Below are 12,446 nucleotides of genomic sequence, written 5' to 3'. Positions count from 1 at the left end.
CCCATCCTAGACCTAAGGGCCCTGAACAAATATCTGGTCAAAGAAAAGTTCAGGATGCTTTCCCTGGGCACCCTCCTTCCCATGATTCAGGAAAACGATTGGCTATGCTCTCTGGACTTGAAGGATGCCTACACACACATCCCGATACTGCCAGCTCACAGACAGTATCTGCGATTTCAACTGGGCACACATCACTTCCAGTACTGTGTGCTACCCTTTGGGCTCGCCTCTGCGCCCAGGGTGTTCACAAAGTGCTTGGCTGTAGTAGCAGCGGCACTTCGCAGGCTGGGGGTGCACGTGTTCCCATATCTCGACGATTGGCTGGTGAAGGACACATCCGAGGCAGGAGCCCTGCAGTCCATGCAGATGACTATTCGCCTCCTGGAGCTACTGGGGTTTGTGATAAATTATCCAAAGTCCCATCTTCTCCCAGTGCAGAGACTCGAATTCATAGGAGCTCTGCTGGATTCTCGGACGGCTCGCGCCTATCTCCCAGAGACGAGAGCCAACAACTTGTTGTCCCTCGTCTCGCGGGTGCGAGCGTCCCAGCAGATCACAGCTCGGCAGATGTTGAGATTGCTAGGCCACATGGCCTCCACAGTCCATGTGACTCCCATGGCCCGCCTTCACATGAGATCTGCTCAATGGACCCTAGCTTCCCAGTGGTTCCAGGCTGCTGGGGATCTAGAAGACGTAATCCACCTGTCCACGAGTTTTCTCGAATCCCTGTATTGGTGGACGATTTGGTCCAATTTGACTCTGGGACGTCCTTTCCAAATTCCTCAGCCACAAAAAGTGCTGACCACGGATGCGTCTCTCCTGGGGTGGGGAGCTCATGTCGATGGGCTTCACACCCAAGGAAGCTGGTCCCTCCAGGAACGCGATCTGCAGATCAATCTTCTGGAGTTGCGAGCGATCTGGAACGCTCTGAAGGCTTTCAGAGATCGGCTGTCCCACCAAATTATCCAAATTCAGACAGACAACCAGGTTGCCATGTACTACGTCAACAAGCAGGGGGGCACCGGATCTCGCCCCCTGTGTCAGGAAGCCGTCAGCATGTGGCTCTGGGCTCGCCGTCACGGCATGGTGCTCCAAGCCACATATCTGGCAGGTGTAAACAACAGTCTGGCCGACAGGTTGAGCAGGATTATGCAACCTCACGAGTGGTCGCTCAATTCCCGTGTAGTGCGACAGATCTTCCAGGTGTGGGGCACCCCCTTGGTAGACCTCTTCGCATCTCGAGCCAACCACAAAGTCCCTCAGTTCTGTTCCAGGCTTCAGGCCCACGGCAGACTGGCATCGGATGCCTTCCTCCTGGATTGGGGGGAGGGTCTGCTGTATGCTTATCCTCCCATACCTCTGGTGGGGAAGACTTTGTTGAAACTCAAGCAAGACCGAGGCACCATGATTCTGATTGCTCCTTTTTGGCCGCGTCAGATCTGGTTCCCTCTTCTTCTGGAGTTGTCCTCCGAAGAACCGTGGAGATTGGAGTGTTTTCCGACCCTAATCACGCAGGACGAAGGGGCGCTTCTGCATCCCAACCTCCGGTCCCTGGCTCTCACGGCCTGGATGTTGAGAGCGTAGACTTTGCCTCTTTGGGTCTGTCAGAGGGTGTCTCCCGTATCTTGCTTGCTTCCAGGAAAGATTTCACCAAGAGGAGTTACTTCTTTCTGTGGAGGAGGTTTGCCGTCTGGTGTGACAGCAAGGCCCTAGATCCTCGCTCTTGTCCTACACAGACCCTGCTTGAATACCTTCTGCACTTGCCTGAGTCTGGTCTCAAGACCAACTCTGTAAGGGTTCACCTTAGTGCAATCAGTGCATACCATTACCGTGTGGAAGGTAAGCCGATCTCAGGACAGCCTTTAGTTGTTCGCTTCATGAGAGGTTTGCTTTTGTCAAAGCCCCCTGTCAAGCCTCCTACAGTGTCATGGGATCTCAATGTCGTTCTCACCCAGCTGATGAAACCTCCTTTTGAGCCACTGAATTCCTGCCATCTGAAGTACTTGACCTGGAAGGTCATTTTCTTGGTGGCAGTTACTTCAGCTCGTAGAGTCAGTGAGCTTCAGGCCCTGGTAGCCCAGGCCCCTTACACCAAATTTCATCATAACAGAGTAGTCCTCCGCACTCACCCTAAGTTCTTGCCAAAGGTCGTGTCGGAGTTTCATCTGAACCAGTCAATTGTCTTGCCAACATTCTTTCCCCGTCCTCATTCCTGCCCTGCTGAACGTCAGCTGCACACATTGGACTGCAAGAGAACATTGGCCTTCTACCTGGAGCGGACACAGCCCAACAGACAGTCCGCCCAATTGTTTGTTTCTTTTGATCCCAATAGGAGGGGAGTGGCTGTGGGGAAACGCACCATATCCAATTGGCTAGCAGATTGCATTTCCTTCACTTACGCCCAGGCTGGGCTGGCTCTTGAGGGTCATGTCACGGCTCATAATGTTAGAGCCATGGCAGCGTCGGTAGCCCACTTGAAGTCAGCCACCATTGAAGAGATCTGCAAAGCTGTGACGTGGTCATCTGTCCACACATTCACATCTCATTACTGCCTGCAGCAGGATACCCGACGCGACAGTCGGTTCGGGCAGTCAGTTCTTCAGAACCTGTTTGGGCTTTAGGATCCAACTCCACCCCCCGAGGGCCCTGTTTGTTCTGTTCCAGGCTGCACTCTCAGTTAGTTGGTAAATTTTTTAGGTCAATCTAAGTTATGTCCTCGCCGTTGCGAGGCCCAATTGACCATGGTTGTTGTTTTGAGTGAGCCTGGGGGCTAGGGATACCCCATCAGTGAGAACAAGCAGCCTGCTTGTCCTCGGAGAAAGCGAATGCTACATACCTGTAGAAGGTATTCTCCGAGGACAGCAGGCTGATTGTTCTCACAAACCCGCCCGCCTCCCCTTTGGAGTTGTGTCTTCCCTTGTCTTTGTTTTGCTACATATGAGACTGGCCGGCACAAGCCGGTTTCGGGCGGGAAGACGGCCGCGCATGCGCGGTGCGCATTGGCGCGCGAGGACTAGCAAAGGCCTTTGCTAGTGAAGATTCCGATTGGAGGGGCTGCCGTGGACGTCACCCATCAGTGAGAACAATCAGCCTGCTGTCCTCGGAGAATACCTTCTACAGGTATGTAGCATTCCCTCTACTCATCTTGAACATCCATAGAAAAGATGTGCTCTAAATCTGTGAAGGTCATCAAAGGAAAAAAATTGGGTTATCATGGTAACATGTCATCTAGTTTTTCAGTAGTCCTATAACTTCAAGCAGGTTTCAAAAGAATTGTTTCACAAGTATTGTATAATTGTATTATCCTGGATACAGACTGATATTATGAGTTCATAGTGAATATATAATACAGATTAAATATCTGCTTTCATTTAAAAGTGAAAATGATCAGCTGCTGAACTCTTTAAAAAAAAAAAAAAAAAAAAAAAAAAGATTTGTCTTAATTTTGGTATAAACATGTCCTTGTTCATTAATGTTTTTCCTATATTATACATGGACAAATAGCCCTAGGAAAGTGATGTAATCTCGTTGTTCCATGATGGTATTTTACTAGCTAGAGTTAGAAAGGCTTTTCCTGGTGATGTGCAGCTAGCACTCAACAATGCTGTCTCAGTCTTATGTCTGACCCATTTAGGAACAAATGTTTGAACCCAAATGAAAAGTATATGTAACTTGGAGAGTGTTAGCTACAAGTAAGCAACTTTGTTTTCTTCTAAATAACTAAAATCATTTCTCCCAAAATTCAGAATTAGTGTAAATGTCTGAATATTTGCAGCCCTTCCTGCTCAGGATGGTCTTCTCAGCGCCTCAGTTTTGTTTCTGCTTTGCTGAATAGACACAAAAGCAAAGATCTGCCTCTGTGTGCTTTCCAACATGGTCTCCATTGTCATCTTAAAAAAAGTTTATTTCTGTTATTTTAATTCATTTTCATTTTGAGTTTAATTTTCTGTCAGGATGTTCCAGACCAAGTCATGGTTCCATATCTTCTATCAGTGTGGAAGAAAAATCCAGAACATCAGCCCCCAGTCAAAATGCCTAATCTGTTGGACTCAGACCACTACAAGGCTGATAGCAATCACTGTGGATATTGAGAATATTGAACATTTAAACCTACTCGCTGTTTTCTTTTAACCAGTTTTTAATTCACAATAGGACATTGCCTCCTATCCCATGATTTTCTGATTTCCTCAGGAGTCTTTCATGAGGTACTTTGTCATATGCCTTTTTTAAAATCCAGATACACAATATTGATTGGCTCAACTTTATCCACATGCTTATTCACCCCTTCAAAGAAATTTAGATTGGTGAGGCAAGATTTCCCTTGACTAAATCTATGTTGGCTTTGTCTCATTCATCCATTCTTATGTATATGCTCTGTAATTTTGTTGTTTGTAATAGCTTTTACCATTTTGCCCAGCATCAACATATGTCTTGGTTCCTTTAATTCCATCAACTTAAAATGATGGTTCTTCAATTTAGTTTTGCTTGTTTAGGTATTGTAGGAGTTATATCACATAAGAATATTTTGCTAGTATACATATAAATCCAGTGCTACTATTGGATTTTAGATGAGGAAGTACATATTAATGAAACAAACTAATATTAAGGCTGACAGTAGTATGTATTTTTAGTGATGATGTGAGGTGTTCGTGTTGGTGGGGGGTGTAAAGGGATTTTAGATTTAGCACACAACTTTCTCAGTAGTTCAAGATAGACTAGTTGAATCTCTTCTGCTGTCATCTGTTGCTATTGTGTCTTAGCACTAAAGATCCTCTATGTTTATCTTGTAGGTGGTGCTGCTTTGTAATGCTTCATGCTGACCAAGATGGAGAAAAACTACAAGCCTTGTTTCGTCTCTTGACAGAGCTGCTAGAACGAATAAAAATAGTAGAGGCACTCAGTACAGTACCTCAAATGTATTGTTTGGCCGTGGTTGAGGTGGTGAGGAGAAAGATGTTCATAAAACACTATAGAGAGGTAAGCACAAGAATATATTTTACAATATTTTCAAATGTGCATTTATTAATTAATACTTCATAGACTGTATTTTTCTTTCATTACTACAGTGGGCGAATGCTTTGGTAAAAGATGGGAAAAATCTCTATGAAGCTGAAAAGGCAAAAAGGGAAACTTTTGGAAAACTATTTAGTAAGTGTTTATTTATTCCACTTTTACATACTGCCTCACCCTATTATTCACAAGGCAATATATGAAAATTCAGTTAGTAATATAATTTATATTACAAGTATTACTATTTTTCTTTTCTGCTCTTTTTGATTTCTTAAATACATTGTATTGTTAACTATTTGTTTTATTTTAAAAACTATAATATTTTATTATAAAACTCATTTTCATAAGATTTCACAACCAAAGCTGATAGTTTTCTCTAAGTACAAAATACATTAAAATATGCAGTTCTGTATTCTATAGTTTTTAGTCTGTTTCCATTTTTCTAATGGAGCTTTAACTTGGGAGCCAATATTGGGTCACAGCTCACATGTTGTGACCAGATCCACACTATGATTATAGCATGAATGATCATTCTCAAATGAAAGATAGCAGGGCTGCCAGAAGAAACCCACAGCTAGTCAGTTCTGTCATAGCATGTTTTGCTCACCGTCTTGTTCAAGAAGATCTGAAGAAAACAAACGATACAGTATGATGTGTAATATTGGAAGGAACTATATAATAGATATATCAGTATGACTATCCATTCGTCTATTTGTTTTGTTTAATGTTTAGAATTGAAGAGTTTTATTTTTTTATGTTGATTTTATTTTTGAATGCACTACAAGGACCTTTTGGATTATTATAATATGCTTGTTTTATGCCTTTTTACTGATATTGGGGTCCGTTTACAATGCTGTATTAGAAAGTGGACTTAGTGCAGCCTTGCGCAGGTTTTTTTCCCTGTGGTAATCCTGTGCTAATCAGAACACAGTAATATAGATGTGCTCACTGATTAGTGCAGACTTGCCTCCTCAACCAGAAAATTAATAAAAAATATTTTTTAGTATGCAGGTAGTGCATGCACTGCACATTTTGGACTTACCACGGGACGCCTGAGCGCTTCTTGCCATAAGCTCTTTTAAGATGCGAAAAGCACGTGCTAGCACTTATTGTAGCTTTGTAAAAGGACCCCATTGTCTTTGTAACTTGTAGATATCTCAGAAGAGTTCAGAAACTACAAATGTGTTATCTTTAGGAGCCAAGTCTTCCCTTTGCTTTCTGTTTACATCTGTTTTGTGTGTGTGTGTGTGGGGGGGGGGGGGGGGGGGAGGAGCTATGTCATCGCTGCTGCATCTCAATAGAGGTGTGCCCTACAATAAAAGAGAGTTCTGCTACCATCACCTGCCACTTAATAGGAGGCAGCTTCTTCCATTATGCCAATCTGAAGTCTGCATTATTGGGTAGAGCCCTGTACAAAAGTTTTTCTGGTGTAACCAACTACAAATTCTGATAGTAGATAAATGAAAGGACATGAAAAGTTAAGAGGCACAAAATAAGGGGATGAAAGAACTGAATGGAGGATGAGATAGTATAAGGAGGGAGAATTGGGTATGGCAGATGATAGATGTCAGATGACAAATAGGGAAAGCTGATAGAAGTATTGCTTGGAATTACTTTTACTTTCCAGCATAGATTTGTAGAAGGAGATGCTGGATTTCTTACATTACATTTTGAATGCTTTATATGACTTGTGTAGTTTTTCAGGTACTTTATATCCTGATTTCAAAGACGAAAGATTGTTTTTTTTAACACGTTTTAATTTTATCCAATCACATCTTTAAGAGTGATTACAGAAAAAATGGCAAACTTTTAGATAAATATGCTAAAGGAAAAGAAACACAAGATTTGTCCACAATAATAGGAGACTGTTATGAGTCTGCAGGTTTGTCAGGGGAAGGGGGTGGACTTCATTCCTGATTGGCTGTCAGGGTTTGTACTGACATCAGTGGGTAGTACTTAAGCCTGCATGTTGCTGCTTTCCCTGCTTTGGCGTTACATTTCCTTGTGACTAGAAAGCCGTGCAGTTCTCTGTCAGAACGGGCTCTGTGCTCTGGCTTTGATCTGTGTTTATGTTCAGGGATTCTTGTTCCCTTCCCTTTGTTTGTGTTAGCTGGTTACAGCGTGTGTGTGAATCTGTAATCAGTTCACTGCCTCCAGCTGGGCTCTCCCTCGATACTTGCAGTTCTTAGTGGGAAGCCAGCTGTGTGTTTGTTCAGCAGGGCAGAGCTCCGGTTGGGAGCGTTCTCTCTGCTTGTTTGTTTATTTTAGGATCTCTCTCCCTCGTGTTCCTGTCTGCTGGCTCAGTAATTTTAACCCTTTGTGTTCTGTGGCTCTGCCTCTGTCTTCGGGGTGTTCTGTCTGAGGTTTCCTTTCTTTTCTGTTGTGTCTTTCCCCTGGCATTTGGCTGGGGCCTAGGCTCCCTTTTGTTTGCTGCTCCTGTCTCTGGCTTGTGGGGGTGGTGTGTTCATTTTCCCCTTGGCCCCGGGGGGAGGGGTCCTTTGGGGCTGTTGTCTCCACATCTGCCCATGGTTACAGGGGCTTCCTGTATTAGTCCCCTGTCCTGCGCTGGTCCCCTGGGAGGGTGTGTCCCCGCTCTGGTTCCTTCATTGTTTTCCTTTGCCCTGTGGCTGGTGCTCAGCGTGCGGCTGGCACCTTGGGGTCCCGGGGGGACTCCTGGGTTCTTTCTCCCCTCCCTGGGTGTGTCTGGGTTCCAGTTCGGCCGTGAGGCCCGCACGAGTGGTTCTGAGTGTCTGGGTTCCAGTTTGGCCGCGAGGCCCGCCTGTATGCCTATTTCCCTTTCTTCCTGTGTGGAGGGGGGGGGGGGTAGGCTAGGGGTATTGGGTAGCTGGGGCGTGCAGTGGTGGGTCGGTCTCCCCTTTGCCTGGGTCGGCGGTCTGCGGCCTCAGCCAGGGCTCAAAGGCTCACGACCAACCCAACGGATTACAGAGACCAGCAGGAAAAAAGTTAATATAGGAAAAAACAAAAAAAAAGAATAAACCTAGTAAGAGATCACATCTAGAACCCAAGCTAGCTTAACAGCACAAATACCAACAAACACTCTAAGAAGTTGTTCCTTAAGACTGTGATCCTCAAAATATCTAGCAGTTGCTTAGGATCAAAACAATTACATGGAAATGTAAATAAAAAAAAAACTCCCTCCTAAAGTAAGAACCCTTGGCTTAAACACCTGAAATTCCTGTCGCCTCTTTTGCATAGCTCTAAATAGACGAAAATGATAAAAGGGATGGGACGACTTCCAAGGCTAAAGTGGCTAGGGCTCTTTTGGAGAAAAAATCAGCTGAGGGGGAGATATGATAAAGATCTATAAATTATGCAGGTATTGTAATACCAGCTGTATTATTGTATTGCAACACTGCTTGCCCTGATGTAAAGAATTATAAAAATGAGTGAGGATAGGTGATAACATATCCGATTAAAGTTGGTAGAAAATACTGGAAAACCCAGCCAACTCTGGAGATTGTCCCCTGACAAACTCTTAATCATCACTCAAACCTCATTCAGCCAAATGTCTCCTTCCAAAGCTTTCTGCATCTCTATCTCCACCTTAGGGAGAGAGGTACTGGGAAATATTGATGAATATACTCATGTGTAATACTTTCATCCTTATCAATTAATTTCTTATAGAAGTCCAGAAAACTCTTTGGAATTTGGGCTTGGTTATATAGTAATTGCTCTTTATCATCTCTGATTTTAAGAATAGGGGATTGAGACTGATGTTTCATAAGCCTCCAAGATAAAGTTCTTCCTTATTTATTCCATAACACAAAAAATGCTTGCTGTGCCGGTCATAATTGAAATTCCATGGAGTTTAAACATTAAGTAATTTCCCTCTTAGTTTATCGTTGAGTGCTTTGTCTTTTTTGGCCTTAGATTTTCGAAAGGTCCTTTTCATCTCCTTAGTGTATTGTAATAAAGAGCTTTCTCTCTTTTCCCGGGCCCCACTTTATAAGAACCCCCCCCCCCCCCCCCCCCCCAAAAAAAAAAAAAAAAAATCATTGTCTTAACAGCCTCCCATAAACTTAATAGTTAAATAGTGTTTGATTTCCAGTTGGACATCTTCATATACTTTTTTTAATCCCTTAATAAACTTTTGTTTTAATGCCAGTATGCCTTATCAAAAAAATAACATTTTCAACAAACGGTGATCGGACCATGTAGCAGTTTCTATATGCATATTATCCATATGATCTAACCAAAAAGAATCCCCAACTAGGATATCTAATTTTGCATAGCTGTTATGAACTGCAGAGTAGAAAGAGTATTGTTTGTCTTCAGGATGCTTAATTCTCCATAGTTTGACTATTTTATAGTCCCATACATATTTAAAAACACTGTACTAGGTCCTCCCTGTGTACCTGTACTACTGGTGAGCCTAGCTAAAGTTAGGTTAATCATAAAGTTGGTCACCCCCCAGTAATGTATGTCCCCTGCATTTTTCTTCTAAGAAATCTTTTACCCTGTGCCAGAAGGGACCCTGGTGATCATTGGGAGCATAGATATTTACTACCCCTATTATCTAGTATAAGAAATATTCTACCTTCCTGGGAAACCTGTGATGGATTAATATAGCGACCCCTCCTCTTTTCTTACCCTCTTTCATAGAGTTGTAATAAATTTGCGAGCACTGCCTATGTTGTAATTGATTCTTCCCAACTTCAGTAAAATATATTTTCTGAATAAATGTTTTTTCCTGAATAAATGTTCTGTCTAATTGTAATCTGTAATTCTCCGAGGACAAGCAGGCTGCTTGTTCTCACGACTGGGTTGACGTCCGCGGCAGCCCCCACCAACCGGAAGAAGCTTCGCGGGACGGTCGGCACGCAGGCCACGCCCACCGCGCATGCGCGGCCGCCTTCCCGCCCGTGCGCGACCGCTCCCGCCAGTTACTTTTTTTCCGCGACTGAGAGAGTGGTGCGTTTGCCTCTCTCTCTGTTCAGCCGCCGGATTTTCGACCGCGTTTACGCGGATCGTCGCTTGGATCCCGTTCGGTTTCCTCTGATTTTGTTTGTATTATTTAAAAAAAAAAAAAAAGAAAAGAAATTTTTTGCGCGTGTGGAGCACGCGCTCCCCTTTTTCCCTCGCTTTCTAGCGGGGACGCCACGTTGCGGCCTAGTGGCCGCTCGGTCGGTTGATTTTTTCGTGGTGTGATTTTAGCCACCATTGCCGACTTTGACTTCGCCGACGCGATTTTTCCGTCGATGTCCTCGAAGGTCCCGAGTGGATTTAAAAAGTGTGGTCGCTGCGGCCGGCCGATCTCGCAGACCGACACCCACGCTTGGTGCCTCCAGTGCCTCGGGCCGGAGCACAATCTCAAGTCGTGCGCTTTGTGTCTCGGTCTCCGGAAACGGACTCAGGTTGCGAGGCAAGTTCTGCGGGACCGTCTTTTTGGAACTTGCGCCGGCCCCTCGACGTCGACCTCGACGGCATCGGTATCGAAGGCCGGTTCTTCGGTACCGGTATCGATGCCCGAGACATCGGCACCGATGGCAGCGACCCCAGGAGAACAGGTCCCGTCGGCCCGCCGGTCCGCCGGTGAGAGTGGGGTTGAGAGGCCGCGTGGGCAGTCGGCCCCGGTCACTCCCTCAACTCGTGAGCCACGGGACCGAACCCTGTCGGACCCGGTACCTCGAGACCGAGGGGGATCGACCTCCTCCTCCTCCTCCATGCCCTCCGGCGCCGGTGACGTGCACCGGAAAAAAGATAAGAAGCGCCGTCACCGGGAGCCCTCGGTGCACCCTGAAGAGGAGTCGACGCCGAAGCGTCATCGCAGAGAGGAGAGATCTCCGTCGGTGGTGGAGGTACCGACGCGTCGGGGTTCCGGCACCTCGGTGCCGTCTCCTGGCCCCCAGCAGCTTCTGGCACCGACACCCTTACCGGCCCCACCGCCTTTCCCGGCAGCGGGCCTGGACGAGTGCCTCAGAGCCATCCTTCCGGGGATCCTGGAAGGGCTGATGCGCCAGGCTGTGCCGGCGTCGGGGGTGCTTGCGCCCCCGGCGCCGATGACTGTGGCGCCGGCGAGCTCTAGCCCGGCGCCGGGGCTGTCGACACCGCCGCCGCTTGCGGTGCCGGTCTCGACCGCCACGCAGGTGGAGTCCCCGTCGACGTCGATGGAGGGAGCTCCGTCCCCGCCGGCGCGGGAGTCCACCGCTCGACGACACCGAGACCTTGGTGCCTCGACGTCGAGCCGGGCCCGGTACCGGACTCAGCTACATGAGCTAATGTCCGATACCGAGGATGAGGACTCGTGGGGGGAAGAGGAGGACCCGAGATATTTCTCCTCAGAGGAGTCTACGGGCCTTCCCTCGGACCCCACGCCGTCACCGGAGAGGAAGCTCTCACCTCCTGAGAGTCTCTCCTTTGCCTCCTTTGTGCGGGATATGTCTATAAGCATTCCCTTTCCCGTGGTCTCTGTGGAAGAGCCGAGGGCCGAGATGCTCGAGGTCCTCGACTATCCATCACCACCTAGAGAGTCCTCCACGGTACCGCTGCACAATGTCCTGAAGGAGACGCTGCTTCGGAACTGGGTGCGACCACTAACTAACCCCACCATTCCCAAGAAAGCAGAGTCCCAGTACAGGATCCACTCTGACCCAGAGCTCATGCGGCCCCAGTTGCCCCATGACTCAGCGGTCGTGGATTCTGCTCTCAAGAGGGCACGGAGTTCGAGGGATACCGCCTCGGCGCCCCCGGGGCGGGAGTCTCGCACTCTGGACTCATTTGGGAGGAAGGCCTACCAATCCTCCATGCTCGTGACCCGCATCCAATCTTACCTGCTCTATATGAGCATCCACATGCGGACCAATGTGCAACAGCTGGCGGACCTGGTCGATAAGCTCCCGCCGGAGCAGTCCAGGCCTTATCAGGAGGTGGTCAGGCAGCTGAAGGCGTGCAGAAAGTTCCTGTCCAGGGGGATTTTTGACACCTGTGACGTGGCATCTCGTGCTGCGGCCCAAGGTATAGTGATGCGCAGGCTCTCATGGCTGCGTGCCTCTGACCTGGACAACCGCACCCAGCAGAGACTGGCTGACGTCCCTTGCCGGGGGGATAATATTTTTGGCGAGAAGGTCGAGCAGATGGTTGACCAACTGCATCAGCGGGAAACCGCTCTCGACAAGCTCTCCCACCGGGCGCCTTCAGCACCCGCCCCCGCGGGCGGGCGTTTTTCCCGGGCTCGGCAGGCTGCACCCTATTCTTTTGCGAAGCGTAGGTACAACCAGCCGGCCCGAAGGCCTCGTCAGGCACAGGGACAGCCCCAGCGCGCTCGTTCCCGTCAACAGCGTGCGCCTAAGCAGCCCCCTGCGCCTCCACAGCAAAAGCCGGGGACGGGCTTTTGACTGGATCCATGGGAACATAGCCGCCCTACAAGTGTCCGTACCGGACGACCTGCCGGTCGGAGGGAGGTTAAAATTCTTTCA

General features: G+C 47.5%; 1 protein-coding gene across 6 annotated transcripts in view; it reads left to right on the top strand.

Annotated features, from left to right (window-relative positions):
• The window catches only part of RB1CC1 (RB1 inducible coiled-coil 1), a 387,073-nt gene that overhangs the window by 197,039 nt on the left and 177,588 nt on the right, over positions 1-12,446 (top strand). For all 6 annotated transcript variants that reach the window (XM_030214384.1, XM_030214360.1, XM_030214376.1 and 3 more), the window contains 2 exons: positions 4,791-4,977; positions 5,067-5,148. In XM_030214384.1, the coding sequence (XP_030070244.1) occupies positions 4,791-4,977; positions 5,067-5,148 (269 nt within the window). The remainder of the gene's footprint in view (positions 1-4,790; positions 4,978-5,066; positions 5,149-12,446) is intronic.

This window comes from Microcaecilia unicolor, chromosome 1, assembly GCF_901765095.1.
Source record: "Microcaecilia unicolor chromosome 1, aMicUni1.1, whole genome shotgun sequence".
NCBI lineage: Eukaryota > Metazoa > Chordata > Amphibia > Gymnophiona > Siphonopidae > Microcaecilia > Microcaecilia unicolor.
This window is presented reverse-complemented; position numbering and strand designations above follow the sequence as displayed.